At 39.8% G+C, this 18,522-nt stretch overlaps 1 protein-coding gene across 1 annotated transcript; it reads left to right on the forward strand.

Moving 5' to 3' along the window:
• The first annotated feature begins 469 nt into the window (after positions 1 to 469).
• LOC128664879 (carboxy-terminal domain RNA polymerase II polypeptide A small phosphatase 1-like) lies at positions 470 to 18,245 on the forward strand. Its single transcript, XM_053719675.1, has 2 exons — positions 470 to 987; positions 17,516 to 18,245. Exons 1-2 carry the CDS (start codon positions 470 to 472, stop codon positions 18,240 to 18,242), a joined length of 1,245 nt encoding a protein of 414 aa, XP_053575650.1. The 3' UTR covers positions 18,243 to 18,245.
• Positions 18,246 to 18,522: the final 277 nt, after the last annotated feature.

The following is an 18,522-nucleotide window of genomic DNA, read 5'->3' on the forward strand; positions in this document are numbered from 1 at the left end:
CGAGAACCTGGTGGTTTCGCCATTGGGGGTGGTGCCAAAAAAGGAGCCGGGGAAATTCAGGTTGATTCATCACCTGTCTTTCCCGAAAGGCGGGTCAGTCAATGATGCGATCGACCCGGAAATCAGCTCGGTGCATTATCAGTCTTTTGATAATGCTCTGGAGGTGGTTAGGGAGTGTGGCTCGGGGGCATTGATGGCGAAGCTCGATATTGAGTCGGCATTCAGACTGCTGCCCCTTCACCCCTCAGCGTTTAGGCTCATGGGGATGAGGTTCGAAGGGTCCTATTATGTGGACAGGTGCCTACCAATGGGGTGTTCCTTGTCCTGCTCACTATTTGAGTGTTTTAGTTCCTTTCTGCACTGGGTGGTCTGGTCGGCGTCGGGGGGTGGGGCGATCGCCCATTACCTCGACGACTTCCTTCTGGTGGGGAGAGCGGGTTACGCGGATTGCGAACAGCTGATGAGAACCATGAAGGATGTAATGGCCAGTTTCGGGGTGCCCCTGGCGGATGAAAAGACGCAGGGCCCCTGCACATGTATCACATTTCTGGGGATAGAAATTGACACGGTGCGTGCGGTCTGTAGATTGCCCGGCGACAAGGTGCAGCGAATGCTGCAGGCGGTCCGAGCAATTATGGAACGCGATAGGGTGCCTATCAAGGAGGTGCAATCATTGCTAGGCCTCCTGAACTTTGCTGGGCGCGTGATCCCGATGGGCCGGGTCTTCAATCGCCGATTGGAGGGCCAGTTGAAAGGCCCTCCAGGTCAGGCGAAATGGGCGCGCGTTACGATAGAGGTGAAGGAGGACTTGGAAGTCTGGGCCAGATTCTTAGTTGACTTCAACGGGGTGTGCCTCTGGAGGCACCCACCAGTCTCCAATCAGGCACTTCACCTCTTCACGGATGCAGCGGGTGGCTTCGGGTACGGAGCTTACCTGGATGGGGAATGGAGCGCCGCTCCATGGCCCAGGGATTGGATAGAGGCCGGGTACGTCAGGAATTTGACGCTTTTGGAGCTGTTCCCCATAGTGGTAGCTGTAGAAATATGGGGTGCGCGATTATCAAATAGGTCAGTGGTGTTTTGGACAGACAATCTAAGCGTGGTGTACGCCATTAATAGGTTGTCGGCGGCTTCACCTCATGTGGTGAGCTATCTGAGGCACCTGGTGTTGCGCTGTTTGCAGCTCAACATCTCTTTCACCGCCAAACACGTCCCGGGAGTGCAGAATGTTATCGCTGACGCACTCTCTCGATTCAACTGGGGGCAGTTTAGGAGAGCAGCGCCCAGGGCGGCTAAGGAGGGTCTAACGTGCCCTTCTTTTCTTTGGCAGCTGGCGAAGGCTGGGAAGGCATCCTCGGGCTAGTTAAGACATCACTGGCTCCGAAGACATGGGCTACCTACCTGGGCCACTGGAACAGATGGGTGACTTTCTGTCGGCAGAGGGAGGTTCAGGTACAAGGGGCCTCGAGGGTGCAAGTGTTGGGTTGGTTGGCTCAGTTGAAAGGGGAAGGCATTAGCAGGGCTGGAGCAGTTGGTAGGCTGGCAGCGGTGTCTTTCTTTAACCAGGCTTTGGGTTTTGTCGACCACTCCAGGGCTTTCCTAGTAAGGAAAGTGCTGAAGGGATGGGGGAGAACTGCTCCCCGCGTGAAGGATAAAAGGGAACCGATTACAGCGGACAGGCTAGAGCAGTTGGCTCGGTGCCTGCAAGACGTATGCAAGTCTGACTACGAGACGTTGCTGTTTAGAACCGCTTTTGCGTTGGCATTTGCGGGTGCCCTTCGGGTGAGCGAACTGGTCTCCTCGTCGAAGACAGAGGGGTCCGGTGGGGTATTGGCGGAGCACGTTCGATTAGCACAAGGGGGTGTGCTATTGTACGTTCCTAGGTCTAAAACCGACCAGGAGGGCAAAGGCACATGGCTGCCTCTCGCGCGCCATGAGGTAGCAATATGCTGCCCTGTGCGTTGCATAGAGGAGTTTGCGAAACTCCGTCCAGGACAAGGCCCGCAATTTCTCTTGCACGAGGATGGGTCCGCATTGTCCAAATTTCAGTTTAGGAGAGTTCTCGCTAAGACGGCTGAGTTGGCGGGCTTGGACCCGAAGAGAATAGCGGCCCATTCCTTTCGGATAGGCGCTGCAACTAGCGCAGCGGAGAAAGGGGAATCATCGGCGGAGATTAAGCGCTTGGGAAGATGGAAGTCGGCCCAATTTAAGGCATATATTAGGCCCACACCAGGTCCGCATTGCTAGGATAGGTGGCGGCCTGGTGGCTTTGAGCGTTATGCGAGTTAGCTTCTGCGCGACACCCGGTGGGTTGGCGGGTGCGTGTGTGGGACAGGGCTGCTGATGGATTTTCAGAAGGTGAGTGGGCGGTTGTTGCGGGGCTAGGGCGCTAGCCCAGGTTTAATTTGGTGTCGTCTGTTTTGCCAGGTACAGTGGGAAGTTCACCACCGGTGCGAGTGTGGATAGTGGGACACTCATTTATCCACTGGGCGTCCATCAGGGCATTGCGGATGCCGGAAGGGCGAGAACTTGGATTCCGAACGTCCAGGGCAAACTTCCGGTGGTTGGGACGCAGGGGTCTTGTGTGGGACGATTTACCAGCCTTGTTGCAGGATGCACATAGGAGGTGGGGGCAGCCGAATGTCATTGTGCTGCATTTGGGGGGTAATGACTTGGGTGCATTACCGGCCCTGGACCTTATTAAAAGGATGACAGCGGATATTAAATGGGTGCACACGTGGTTGAAAGAGGTCAAAATAGGTTGGTCAAATGTGGTTGCTCGGCTGCATTGGCGACACATTGTGACCCAGAAAGCAGCCTATAACGTGCGGAAGAAGGTCAATAGAGAGTTGGGAAGAGCGGTCACGGCCTTGGGGGGCTTCGTGATTAGACACGATGGGATAACGGCCGACAAGAAGGACCTATTTCGCCCTGATGGGGTCCATCTGACTGATGTCGGGTTGGACATGTTTCTGTCAGATATTAAGAGCACTTTGTTGAGGGTATTATAGTTTAAAAAAAAAAAAAAAAAAGATGATTGTTATTGTTCATTTGGTTATTTGTTACTGTTGACATGTTATTTTATTGTAGGTGCCTGTCGGTTAAGTGGCGGCAAGAGAATGCCTGGCTCTTGTGGCGGGTGGTCAGGGCCCTGGGGAGCGGGCACGGAGAGAGAAGAGTGCCGGTCTAATTAAAGGGGGGGGTTACGCACGCCAGGCGCCGGCCTGGGGGTCCTCTCCCTGGCGAACAAGACCGAACACCTCTAAACCATCACAGCTCTCTCTCAGTGCCATTGGGCGTGACAGCCGGGTGTCACGTTGCAGGCATCGAAAGGGGCCTTGACCATCTGACTAAAGGGGCTAGGTTAGGGTGAGATGCCGCCAACGTTTTGTTGTTAACGAACTTGTTGCCAAGTTTGGTATTAAGTAAAATGCCTAAGGTAAATTCGAATAACGCTTTAGGCATTAGTTATTCGTTTATTTTAATAAACGCGACCGTGACCGGTCTTTTCCTCCCAACTTGGTGTGCTGTCTTATTATTTCATGTTATGCTACACTACGTAGGACGTAATAGGGGGTTTAGACCTTATGAGAGTGGAGGGCCCTCTAGTGGGCCTGTAACATCACTAAGGGATTACCAACTTGAAGTCTGGAGATTGTGTTTGTTTGTTACATTGTTGCAGGAGAGGAGGCGGTGTTTTGTTCTTACCTTTATAGGGTCCTGCAGCAGAGTATCCGGCCTCTTTTCGGTTCCAGACTTCAAGAGGAAAGTTTCCCGCCCACCCGTCCCCGGAGTAGCAGTGGATTGGCGGCGATGCGGCTTGTAGGGTGAGCTAACCCGGCAGGGGTAGGTTTATTTGAGCTAGCCTTATGTAAGACCGGGTTCTTAATTTAGTCACCCACCTCTATCAATAGGGTTGTACGATTCGATTGAGAGAGGTCACCGTACTGGGTTGGGTTGATGCCTAGTTAGGCGGGTGGTCAGGGCCCTGGGGAGCGGGCACGGAGAGAGAAGAGTGCCGGTCTAATTAAAGGGGGGGGTTACGCCCGCCAGGCGCCGGCCTGGGGGTCCTCTCCCTGGCGAACAAGACCGAACACCTCTAAACCATCACAGCTCTCTCTCAGTGCCATTGGGCGTGACAGCCGGGTGTCACGTTGCAGGCATCGAAAGGGGCCTTGACCATCTGACTAAAGGGGCTAGGTTAGGGTGAGATGCCGCCAACGTTTTGTTGTTAACGAACTTGTTGCCAAGTTTGGTATTAAGTAAAATGCCTAAGGTAAATTCGAATAACGCTTTAGGCATTAGTTATTCGTTTATTTTAATAAACGCGACCGTGACCGGTCTTTTCCTCCCAACTTGGTGTGCTGTCTTATTATTTCATGTTATGCTACACTACGTAGGACGTAATAGGGGGTTTAGACCTTATTAGTCTTAGAATAACATGTAGATTTATTTTTTTAAAGTGTCATTAGCTTTTTATATATTGACAAAATAAGTGTAAAGTTTTAATGTCTATAAAACAATGGCAACTGCCATCTTGTAGCTTAGGTTACTTTCTCTTCTGTGGCCAATTAGGGACAGTTATAAATAAGACTCTAGAGTGTGCAACCAATGGCTGTGTGGGATATAACAGTGTTCTGCTGCAGTGTTCTAACAGGAACTGAAAAGCTCATAATTTCAAAATGGAATTACAGGAAAAGGAGACAAAATAAATAATGCAATTATATTGCAGTTTTTTTTATATATTTTTTATTTATCATTTTATATTAACATCTCAAAGTGTTTAATGTCCCTTTAAAGACAACTGCAGGCACAAGAGGGAAAACAATAACATGCTGAGTAATAGCCATGTTACTGTAGTTGTACTCAGCAGTTTAATGTCCCTTTAAGTTTTGAATTTTAAAGGAAGAAATGTAGGTGATAATTAAAACAAATACTAATTTGCATTTACATTTGTAGCTACAATAATAGTTTAAGAAATGATAGGACAAATCTTGAAAGCATAGTCAAGAATGCCATCTGTGTGTATGAGTTTACCATGAGCATTAAAGGGACAGTCAACACCAAAATTGTTGTTGTTTAAAAAGATAGATCATGCTTTTACTACCCATTCCCCAGCTTTGCACAACCAACATTGTTATATTAATATACTCTATAACGTTTAAACCTCTAAAGTTCTGCCTGTTTCTAAGCCACTATAGACGACCTCTTATCATATGCTTTTTTATTTGCTTTTCACAACAGAAGACTGCTAGTTCATGTGGGCCATATAGATAACATTGTGCTCATCCCCTTGGGTTGTGGGTTGACACTGTACTAATCAGCTAAAATTCAAGTCAATAGATAATAAATAGTCATGTGATCAGGGGGCTTTCAAAAGAGGTTTAGATAAAAGGTAAAAACAGAGGTTAAAAGTGTACAGGTAGCCCTCAGTTTACGTTGGGGTTAGGTTCCAGAAGGAATGGTTGTAAATTGAAACCGTTGTAAATTGAAACCCAGTTTATAATGTAAGTCAATGGGAAGTGAGGGAGATAGGTTCCAGGCCCCTCTCAAAATTGTCATAAGTAACACCTAATACATTATTTTTAAAGCTTTGAAATGAAGACTTTAAATGCTAAACAGCATTATAAACCTAATAAAATAATCACACAACACAGAATATATAATTAAACTAAGTTAAATGAACAAAAGCATTCACTAAACAGAATTATAAACCTAATAAAATAATCACACAACACAGACTTCACTTGCATTTTTCTGCAAACAGTTCTTTCTATGCATTCCAATCTGGACTGATTTATAGACAGGGAGATCTTGTTCCTTTCGAATCTGCTCGATAGCTCAGGTCTGGTTAAACTGATTAATTTCAGCTTGCTTGGCTTTGCTGCAACACAAGCGGACATCTCCACCTACTGGCTATTTTAATAAATGCACTGTTTCTCAATGCTTTTCAATAGCAGTCACATGACTGGAAAAAAAGGTTGTTATTCTGAAACGGTGTAAATTGAACCGTTGTAAAACGAGGGCCACCTGTATTAATACAACTGTGTTGTTATTGAAAAATGGGAAATGGGTAATAAAGGGATTATCTATCTTTTTAAACAATAACAATTTTGGAGTTGACTGTCCCTTTAACCTTTTAGTTGTCAGAGGGTTGCAGATTACTGAACTCAATACATTGTAATCCTTTCTGGCAATCAAGGTTTAAAGGGACAGTAAGCAAAACACCTTGTAAATTACAAGACCTTTATGTTGTGTTGCTATAAAATAACATATCAGCCGAATCAAAACTTTTTTTTAAAACAAATTAGCATCCTTTTTTACTGCAATCATTTTTCAATAGCCAATCTCTATCCACCATTTGCCTTATTTGGAGGAGACATTCTGGGCTTGAGTCTGCAGACTACAAGGATAGTTATTGTCATAATGTTAGTATAAAATGCATTCTTTTGCAGTTATTATCAGTTAAAGCCCATTAGGGAAATATATGCAGCATGGTTAGCCTTGAAAAGTCAGCAGGATGCATTTCAAGTACTGAGAATTAGGAAATCCACACTCTTCAGAGCTAACTTAAATGAAAAGGGGACAAAATAAACAACAAAAGGGTATTGCAAAGTTGTTTCCCTATGCATAACTAAACATTTCATTTTCTGTCCCTTTAATCAAGCTTAGATCTATAGGTTGATTGGAAATGGTAGAATCAGGTGTTATAATGGTGAAAAATTCCGATGTAAACAAATGTGATTGCCTGATTTCAATGATGGGATCGAGTCGGGGGGGGGGGGAAGCTATGACGCTAGGCATGCTCTCCAGCCGTGATCCCAGTTAGGAAGCCGTAGCTGCTTCAGTACAAGAGAACGGCTAGGACATTCCATGCTGCCCTAACGGCGCTAAAGCCCAGAGCAGTTAGGATGGCATGGAACAGCCTAACGGCCTTAAGGGGTTAAAGTGCATATATGATGATGTTACTGAAATAAATATAGAATAACATTTAAACTGATTCCTCTCTTTTACATCATTCACAATAAAATCTTAGTGACATTTTGTTTTTAAAGGGACAGTAAACACTTTGTAATTACAAAACATTTCTATTGTGTCACTACAGAATAACATACCAGCCAAGTCTAAATCTTTTTAAACAAATTTACATTCTTTTTTTCTGCAATTATTTATCAATAGCCAAACTCCACCCACCGTTTGCCTTATTTGAAGGAGCCAATCTGAGCTTTAGTCGGCAGAATAGAAGGCTCACACCAGTCATAAAGCAGAATGCTTTTTATGTTCTAAGAATTAGAAATTGCTCAGTTTCCAAAGCTAAACTACATAAAAAGTGGGCAAAATAAATAATGAAAATATATTGCAAAGTTGTTTTATTATACATAACTAAACATTATATATATATATATATATATATATATATATATATATATATATATATATATATATATATATATATGTATGTATATATATATATATAATAATAATAATAATAATAATAATAATAATAATAATAATAATAAAAAGCTCAAGGTGTTTACTGTCCCTTTATCATAGAGTGGCGCTTTTGGGCCCCACATCTAATGGAAAAGATGAACCAAATATAAGAAGATACATTATATTAGATTCCACAGCAAATAAACAAGAGTTAAAGGGACACTGAACCCAATTTTTTTCTTTCACGAATCAGATAGAGCATGCAATTTGAATCAACTTTCTAATTTACTCCTATTATCAATTTTTCTTCATTCTCTTGCTATCTTTATTTTAAAAGCAGGAATTTTAGGTTTAGCACCATGGATAGTGCTTGCTTATTGGAGGCTTACATTTACCCACTAATAAGCAAGCATAACCCAAAAATAGGCCGGCTCCTATGCATCACATTCCTGCTTTTTAAATAAAGATAGCTGGAGAATGAAGAAAAATTGATAATTGGAGTACATTAGAAAGTTGCTTAAAATTGCATGCTCTATCTGAATCATGAAAAAAAAATGGGTTTAGTGTCCCTTTAAGTAACTCAGCAATATTACATGATCCACAAACTAGACCTCCCATGTTAAATTTTATAATAATAATAATAATAATAAAAATAATATAATTTTATAATGATAATAATAATATAATTTTATAATGATAATAATAATATAATTTTATAATGATAATAATAATATAATTTTATAATGATAATAATAATATAATTTTATAATGATAATAATAATATAATTTTATAATAATAATAAAAATAATATAATTTTATAATGATAATAATAATATAATTTTATAATGATAATAATAATATAATTTTATAATGATAATAATAATATAATTTTATAATGATAATAATAATATAATTTTATAATGATAATAATAATATAATTTTATAATGATAATAATAATATAATTTTATAATAATAATAAAAATAATATAATTTTATAATGATAATAATAATATAATTTTATAATGATAATAATAATATAATTTTATAATGATAATAATAATATAATTTTATAATGATAATAATAATATAATTTTATAATGATAATAATAATATAATTGTATAATGATAATAATAATATAATTTTATAATAATAATAAAAATAATATAATTTTATAATGATAATAATAATAATATAATTTTATAATGATAATAATAATATAATTTTATAATGATAATAATAATATAATTTTATAATGATAATAATAATATAATTTTATAATGATAATAATAATATAATTTTATAATGATAATAATAATAATATAATTTTATAATGATAATAAGCAAACCAATCATGGTCCAGAAAGCTACAATTCAATAAAGAAGGAGGAATTTGTACATAGAATTTGGGCACTTTTGGAGCTATGTTTCCCACAAGACTTGGCACATTAATCCCATATGAAAAAGCCCCAGGAACATATTAAAACATTACAATTAGTAGAGCACCAATGTACAAAACGCTGCTGACCATAGATGTGATAGAGCAAATAACAGTGAAAGGGCACCTTGCAGGGAACATAATCCTAAATAAATTAACTAAACATAGTAAAACTGCAAAATAGAAAAATATTAATAATTTTATCAGTAAAAACGACTTGTGTTAACAATGCTTTGTGGTAAGTTTCAAATTTATTTATATTGTCAAATTTTATTTGTTCTCTTGGTATCTTTTGTTGAAAAGCAGAGATGTAAGCTTAGGAGCCGGCCCATTTCTGGAGCACTATATGGCAGCAGGTTTGTAAGATTGTTATCCATTTGCAAGTGCACTATTTCCTCCTATGTAGTGCTCCAGATGCCTACCTATGTATCTCTTCAACACAGAATATCATGGGAACTAAGGAACTTTGATAATAGAAATAAATTGGATTTTTTTTTTTTAAATGGTGTGCTCTGTCTGAATCACAAGAGGAATTTTTTGGGTTTCATATCCAATAACATTTTAGTGCATTTATTGTGACAAAACCAGTCACCTGGGCCTCTATTTATCAAGGTTTGGTGGACCTGATCCGACACTGCGGATCAGGTCCGCCAGACCTCGCTGAATACGGCGAGCAATACGCTTGCCGTATTCAGCATTGCACCAGCAGCTCACAAGAGCTGCTGGTGCAACGACGCCCCCTGCAGACTCTCGGCCAATCGGCCGCCAGCAGGGGGGTGTCAATCAACCCGATCGTACTTGATCGGGTTGATTTCCGGCGATGTCTATCCGCCTGCTCAGAGCAGGCGGACAGGTTATGGAGCAGCGGTCCTTGTGACCGCTGCTTCATAACTGCTGTTTCTGGTGAGTCTGAAGACTCGCCAGAAACACGGCCCTTCAAGCTCCGTACGGGCCCTGGGGAGTTGTATTGTTCTTAGCCTGGTTGAGTGAGGCCCTAAGAAGAGAATTTTACAATCTGATTTTTCATTTAATTTCATATTTGAGTTTACGTACCCATAGAACAGAACCCAGATAACATCACACCAACTAATAGGACAGCTCTGTAGAACATTTGTGTCAAGACTGTCTGACAGCCTTTAAAGCACCTCATTTCTAAAATATGAAAACCCTTTTATCTCACATGCAGAACAGGACAATATCTAGGTCAGTAATGGGCCATCCAGGATCCCATTATATATTTAACCCTTATACTGGTCCCAAAGCAGGAATGTTTTCCAAAGATTGAGAAAAGGGTTAATAAAGGGTGGCAGACGTGGGTGCAGTTGTAGATTAAGCTGAATGTTCCTTCTGGAGTAAAAATGGGTATTTTTTCCCAAGGTCACCATATATCCACTACTGGTCTAGGTTTGTATAATTATATAATGTCCCCTTATTTCTAAGCTGTTTTCCATTACTTACAGTTTTACTGACTGGGATAATAAAAATAACTGCTTATGCTGATCACTTACCTTATAAAGTGCCTTCACTGAAAGATATTTCAAAGACGTCCTTTCTCCTACTGGCTTTGAACCCAAACTAAACTCCCATAGTTGTTTAGAAATAACATCGCCATCGCCTCTTCATCATTAGCACAGGTATTGATTAGTTGTTAATGAGCTTGTAGTTGATGTCCAAACAAATCAGCTATTAATGCATCTAAAACTCATTGCTCGTAAAGTGTCCCTGAAGGACACTGATATTTTACAAGAGACCATTACTATATTATTTTTCCCATTTACTTTTCCACAGTAAACAAAACACAATGACATACATTTTGTTGGTTGGGCACTTACCGCTCACACAGTCTGATGATAAGTAGGTTTACATGTAACATGTAGATCAGTGTTTGTGAACTCTGTCCTCAGGGGACACTAACAGGCTAGATTTGATAGCTTAACTAGAGTACAGGTGAAATAATCAGCTGATGGCTGAAAGCAGGTAAATAACCATGGTTACTGATAAGCTGATTATTTCACCTGTGATCTAGTTAAATGGACAGTCAAGTCAAAATTAAAGATTCATGATTCAGACAGAACACACAATTATAAACAACATTCCACATTTAACTTCCGTTATGAAGTCTTTTTATATGCACACTTTCTGAGGGACCAGCGTCTACTGAGCATGTGCAAGAATTACAGGATATACGTATATGCATTTTGTGAGTGGCTGATGGCTGATGATTTATTAGGAAAGAAAATGTAACTAAGTTTGAAATTTGTCAGAAAATAATCTACTACCCATTTGTAATTCAAACTAAGTGATGTGGCATTGTATTTTTATTATGCATTTAGTGATTCTGCAAGTCTACTGTTTAGTGGTCCTTTCAGGTATTATGAAAATCTGTTAGCGGTACTCAAGGACTGAAATTGAGAAACACTGACCAACACGTTACATTTAAACCTACTAATCATAAAACGGTTCTGTGTGAGCTGTATTTTTCCACCTTAGAATTCAGATTATAAATAACAGGTATATAACATGCAACACATATCACGTTTTGTAGTTTTTCTTTTTGAGGTATACAACTAGTCAAAGAGTATTGCATTATAAAAATCAATGGGTCCCTTCTACAAAGTGCTTATTAAGGGAAGAGTAATAGCTATCTTTAATTTTAAAACACATTTTAAATGTTTGATATAATTCTGCTGTTGCTACCAGAATATTCTATCTGCTTATCAAGTAATTCTTGTTTGATGTCACCTAATCTAAATTAAAAAAACTTGGAAATTGTTATTAGAACATAACCTGATGTTAGTAATAATTGTTTCTGCACAAAGTAGGGAATCATTTTTATACCAACCAAATGAGTATAGAAGGTTATAAATAATGTCCCTTTAATGTGTTTCCAGTAGCCCATTTTACTATAATAATAATATTTATAATAATAGATAAATTAGCTTCTTTAACTTTATTGTTTCATGTGAAATAGTTACTTTAGCCTATTGAAAGCACCACCTATACTGGAAATTTGAGTACTGCAATATTTCCTATAGAAAGTTATCTAATCAAGCGTTCGCATCATAAATCAACATCCCACAAATTTACAAAGCATTTGAACGTTTTTTTCTGCAGCTGGTTTGAATACAATGAACTTGTTTCATCTGCTTGGCTGAGTACATTGTCCCTTTCATTTATGTAGCCTGCTGATCAAAGTATTTCTTAATATGTCTATAGTAATCTTTAGCATAAAATTCATCACATAAATGTCAAACCGTACAGTAGGCAGTAGAAATAGATTAACTAACCTTTTACTTACAATGCTGTTCATTTCATAGCACTGACTAACCTTTTCTAACGTTTGTTCTCTACCTAAATTTCCTTTTTAAGTGTCCTATCTGCTTCCTACTTGATTTCCCCAATTCTTTCTCCTATCATGAGACTTTTCTATCATTTAAATTTCCTAATCTGTTTTGCAGTCATCTTCAATTATCTTTTGTTTTTTAGTGTTGTCTAAGTTCTATTTGGCTTGCCATCTTTTTTCTCTGTTCTCTCATATTTTCTACCTCCCTTTAGAAATCTGCCCTTTTCAGGTGAATGTCACTAATTTCTGCAGACATCTCAGAGCTCTTTTAATAAAATGTCTTGGACCAGGAAGCCTTTTTTTTACCAGGGGCTTATATTCTGATTAAAAATCCTCAGTGCAATGAACGGTGGCACAAACTGTGCTCCACACCTCATATCTATCACCACTAGCAAATAAGAACTCACTCAAATTCTAGCACGTATCACTGCTTTTTTTGTTGTTGTTAAATGAGGGTTATTACTTTCTCATATAGACATCAATAAGTGAAATAAGGATCATAGTGGAAGAGGTTAAAAACATTTTTGTTTGTTAGAGAGGTTGGGTAAGTGACTAGAATATCTATACTATAATTGCGTTTGTAATGTCCGTCGCAGCCAAAATAATTCACCTGGATGAAGCGAAGCTGCATCCCGGTATCCACCGGGATGCAGCGTAGGCAAACGGAGCATTACACAAAAAAAACCACCGCCCGCACGAAGTATAACAAAAAGCCCCGAACCTCCCCCACGAAGTATTAACACATACACCGCAAACCCACACATTGCAAAATAATAAAGTAATTAACCCCTTAATCCCTTAACCGTCAACCACCCACATCGCAATAAACCTAATTACCCTATTAACCCCTAAACTGCAAAATCCCCACATCGCAATAAACATAATTACCCTATTAACCCCTAAACCGCAAAACCCCCACATCGCAATAAACCTATTTACCCTATTAACCCCTAAACCACAAAACCCCCACATCCCAATAAAACTAATTAACCCATTAATCCCTTAAACCGCCAAAACCCACAAAGCAAATAACTAAATAAATTACTAAGCCCCCTAACCTAACACCCCCTAACCTAAAACCCCCTAAATTAACATAAATTACCGAAACTAAAAATACTAAAGTTACAGTTAAAATAAAAAAGCTAAGATTACAAAAAATAAAAAAGGCTAACATTACAGAACATAAAAAAACAAATGACCAAAGTTTACAAAATTAAACCTAATCCCTATGAAAATAAAAAAGCCCCCCCAAAATAAAAGCACCCCCTAATCTAAGAATAAACTGCCAGTAGCCCTTAAAAGGGCTTTTTGCAGGGCATTGCCCCAAGATAAACAGCTCTTTTACATAAAAAATACACAAAGTCCCCCTAACAGTAAAAAACCCCACCCACCAAACACCCCAAAATAAAAAACCTAACACTAAAAAACCTAAATATCCCATTGCTCTGAAAAGGGCATTTGTTGGGCATTGCCCTTAAAAGGGCATTTAGCTCTTTTACAAAAATGCCCACCCTATTCTAATTTAAAAAAAAAAAAAAAACTAAGTCTAACCCCCAGGTTGGTACTCACTGTTGCTGAAGTCTGGCGGAGATGGTCCTGTCCCATGTGGTGAAGTCTTCTTCCAAGTGGCGACCTCTTCTTTCTTCTTCCAGGAACATCCGGCATGGAGCGGAGGGCAGAGCTGAAGACCCATGACCGCTGAGCTGAAGACCGGCAACCCTGGAACTGAAGACAGCCATGGAGCGTGGAGCATCCTCTTCTTCCGATCGCCGCCGTACACTGAATAGTGAATTCAAGATTAAAGATGGCGCCCCTTGAATTCCTATTGGCTGATTTGATTCTTCAAATTCAAATCAGCCAATAGGATGAGAACTACTGAAATTCTATTGGATATTCAAATCAGCCAAGAAAATTTCAGTAGCTCTCATCCTATTGGCTGATTTGAACAGCCAATAGGATTTGAGTAGCTCTCATCCTATTGGCTGATTTGAATTTGAAGAATCAAATCAGCCAATAGGAATTCAAGGGACGCCATTTTTAATTGCGTACCATGAATTCACTATCCAGTGTACGGCGGCGATCGTACAAAGAGGATTCTAAATGCTCCATGTCTCCGTGGTCGCCGGTCTTCAGTTCCTGGGTCGCTGGTCTTCAGCTCCGCGTTCATCTGTCTTCAGCTCCGCCCTCTGCTCTTCCTGGAAGAAGAAAGAAGAAGTCGCCGCTTGGAAGAAGACTTCACTGCATGGGACAGGACCTTCTCCGTTAGGGGGGACTTTGTGTATTTTTAATGTAAAAGAGCTGTTTATCTTGGGACAATGCCCTTCAAAAAGCCCTTCTAAGGGCTACTGGTAGTTTATTCTTAGAGTAGGGGGTGTTTTTTTTGGGGGGGCTTTTTATTTTCATAGGGATTAGGTATAATTTTTTTAAATTTGATAATTTTGTTTTTTTATTTTCTGTAATATTAGCTTAATTTAAACTTAGGTTTAATTTTTTAATTTTTGGTGGTTAGACTTCGTTTTTTTTTTTGTTTTTTTTTAACTTTTTTTTAGATTAGGCATGGGCAGCAAAAGGGCTGAATTCAAATGCCATTTTCAGGGCAATGGATACTTTAGGTTTTTTAGTGTTAGGTTTATTTATTTTGGGGGGTTTGGTGGGTGGTGGGTTTTACTGTTAGGGGGGACTTAGTATTTTTGGTAATTGCAAAAAGAGCTGTTTAACTTAGGGCAATGCCCTACAAAAAGCCCTTTTAAAGGCTATTGGTAGTTTAGCATTAAATTAGGGGGTGTTTGTATTTTGGGGGGCTTTTTTATTTTCATAAGGATTTGGTTTTATTTTTATTTTTTGCGGGGATTTTAGACTTAGGTTTTTTTTTTTACATTTTTTTTTTAGATTAGGGATGGGCAGCAAAAGAGCTGAATGCCCTTTTAAGGGCAATGTCCATACAAATGCCGTTTTCAGGGCAATGGATAGTTTAGTGTTTTTAGTGTAAGGTTTATTTATTTTGGGGGGGTTTGGTGGGTTTGTGGGTTTTACTGTTAGGGGGGACTTAGAATTTTTTTGTAACTGCAGAAGAGCAGTTTAACTTAGGGCAATGCCCTACAAAAAGCCCTTTTAAGGGCTATTGGTAGTTCAGCATTAGATTGGGGGGGGAGGTTATTTGGGGGGGGAGCGTTTTCATTTTTTTTTTTTTAAACTTTATTTTTATTATCAATAGGCAAACAAGCATCATAACCAACATATACTTCCACAATAAGTTACTACTCAGCAAAAAGATCAGAAGTATTCTCCGTAAGGAGACCATAAAAGGAAAGTCTCTAAATCGTCATCCTTGATTGGTAAATAGTTCATGAGTCTTCACCCCTCAATGGGGGCATCATGTCTCCATATTGCCTATTGAAAAACGTTTTTTTTTTTTTTTCAGCGCTGCAGAATCTGTTGGCGCTCTACAAATACCTGATAATAATAATAATAATAATAATTTTTATTTTTAATCAAACCTTTGATATCCACAACATCCCGTAGTCATCTATCAGCTTCGGGATGAACAATGTAGAAAATAAAAGAGAACAAAAAGAAAACAAAAAGCATAAATCACATTAACATACATATCTAACCATTGCTGCAACTTTGTATCCAAACAATTAAAACATACAGTGAGCTGATTACTAGGCATTCATACGCGACTGACAATCATTGCACACATCTCTCGCCATCACCTAGGTACCTGAATCATCCACCCAAATGTTCCATTCACCCCTAAGGTTCGCTTCCAGCATGTAGACAGCGTTCTTGAGAGGGTACAGGATTTGTTTCTGGGTCGGGTAATCTAAAAATTTTAAAAACAGTCTCCATTTACAAATAAAGAGTGCCACTTGTGCATTAACATAAAAGAGAGTATCAAATTGTTCACGTATCAGGTTTGTCAACATCATTTGTAAGAAATGTGATAGACGGCGCTTCTCTATGGAGCCATTTGTGGAAGACACATTTTCTAGCTATCAGTATGCTATTGATAAAAAATTTCTTATCCTGTCCTGTAACCGTCAGTTGGTCCAAAAACAGATTCTGCCTAGGAGTGAGGGTGATAGGTCTAGATGTTATTCTGGAGAGCCAGAAAGATACTTTTCTCCAGTATCTGCGGATCTTGGGGCAATACCAGGTGTAGTGTAAAAAATCTGGGTTTGGATAAGAGCATTTGCCACAAACATTGGAGAAATCTTTCCTCCATTTGCTCAGTCTGCTTGGGGTAAGGTAGTCTTGGTATAGAACGCGTACAATCTTCTAGATTGTAAGTTCCCACGGGAATAGGGCCCTCGATTCCTCCTGTATGTGTTTGTAAATTCTGTCCTGTCTCTTAGTCTTAAAAGTTTTATACTATTGTTTTATTTAAATGATCTGTATCCATGGACAGCGCTGCGGAATATGATGGCGCTTCATAAATAAAGTATAATAATAATAATAATAATATTTGAGACTCTCTAAGGTCAGTCGCAAGAGGTGAGGCTTAGGCTATCGTAAAGTGGTTTAATGGAAGACATATAGGGGAATTTCCTACTCCATATAGCTAGGAGGTTAGATTGTGCTGTAGGGATTTTAGTTTGTATTAAGGTACTGTAGATGGAAGATATGGCAAAGGTATGTGTCAGAAACTGTACAACAGTCCTAGCCAGGGTGGATTTATCCCAAAACGACTCACAATTCTGCAAGATGCCATTAATTTAATGCCGGATCTGAAAGTAAGCAAATCTGTTAGTGTATGGGATTAAATATTTCCTACATAAAGCGTCAAAAGGTAACACTGTTTTAGTAGTGTTGTCTAGTAGTTTGCCTATGGTATCTATGCCCAGAGATTTCCGGTGGTGAAGACAGAGTACATTGAGCCAGGCAAAAATCTAGGGTTTCCCACAATGGGTAAGTTTTTGGTGTGTCTAGGGTCCCAAGCCAAGGTCTTATTGATTGCTCTCCGACCTAAAAGTATGTTCCAAAACATCGGATGGTATTGGATAGTTGTTGGCAACTCAGGCAACGTGGCGTGCGACAGGAAGGGGGGGGATACCTGTGCAAGTGAGGCCTCTTCCAAGTGAATACTGGAAAAGTGCTGAGTATTCAGATCCCAGTCTAATATAAACTTTGCCCATGGCACCCCTTCTTTGTTCTCAGTTTGTTTAGCTTTGTGAGCTTGCATGATGGTGTGCCTGTGTTAGGGACTCAGGCAAAGGAAAGGACCTTGACGTGGTGCCTGAGCTTTCCCATTTGGCCAGATGCGGTGACTAACCTTTCCAGTTGTGATTTTATCTTAGCTGTGAGCTGGCTGGTGCACAGAACTCCACTTCTTCTAAAAAACCTCGAAGCCGAAGCATCTTCCATTCCCTTTTCTGCTGTTTGTGTCATGAGGATGCTGAGCCTCTACCCGTTAACAACAATGCTCCCCTTGTGGTTGAGGAGAATGGATCACTGCCTAAGGCTGCTGTTAAGTATCTTCTTCCAGAGGTGAAGGCACAGGATTCTGGCAAGATCTGTGTGGTCATTGATCTAGATGAGACTTTAGTTCACAGCTCATTCAGTTCAGTTCATGCTGACTTTATCATTCCTGTTGAAATAGATGGAACGGTTCATCAGGTATATGTGTTAAAAAGGCCCCATGTGGATGAGTTCCTGAGACGTATGGGAGAAATGTTTGAGTGTGTTTTATTCACTGCTAGTCTGGCCAAGTATGCTGATCCAGTAGCTGACCTCTTGGATAAATGGGGGGCATTCCGAGCCCGGCTCTTCCGAGAGTCCTGTGCTTTCCATAGAGGGAATTATGTGAAGGATTTGAGCAGACTGGGGAGAGACCTTAATAAGCTGATCATCATTGATAACTCTCCAGCCTCCTACATTTTCCATCCGGATAATGCGGTTCCGGTGGCATCCTGGTTTGACGACATGACGGACACTGAGCTACTAGATCTTCTCCCATTCTTTGAGAGACTCAGCCAGGTGGATGATGTGTACAGTGTTTTAAAGCTGCGCTGGAATGCAAGCTAGTGACTTGGATTAACAATGGGAGGGCTTGTTTGTGTTACTATGTGTGAACCCACACTACTTTTGGAAGTAAAAGTGATTGCCCAACTGTTGTGTTGGGGGTGGTCTTATTTCTCATATCTACTCTTCTGTAACTTCACCTGCCTCTTAAAAGGGCAACATCATGTTGGAGTAAAAATGTCATGACATTAATAGTTTTAGTTGGCTAAATCTTGGTGTTTTGTATCATATCATATAGTTATATTTAAACACAGTTTTTGAAGGTTTCAGTTTGCAATAGTAG

Source organism: Bombina bombina, chromosome 6, assembly GCF_027579735.1.
Source record: "Bombina bombina isolate aBomBom1 chromosome 6, aBomBom1.pri, whole genome shotgun sequence".
Lineage (NCBI taxonomy): Eukaryota > Metazoa > Chordata > Amphibia > Anura > Bombinatoridae > Bombina > Bombina bombina.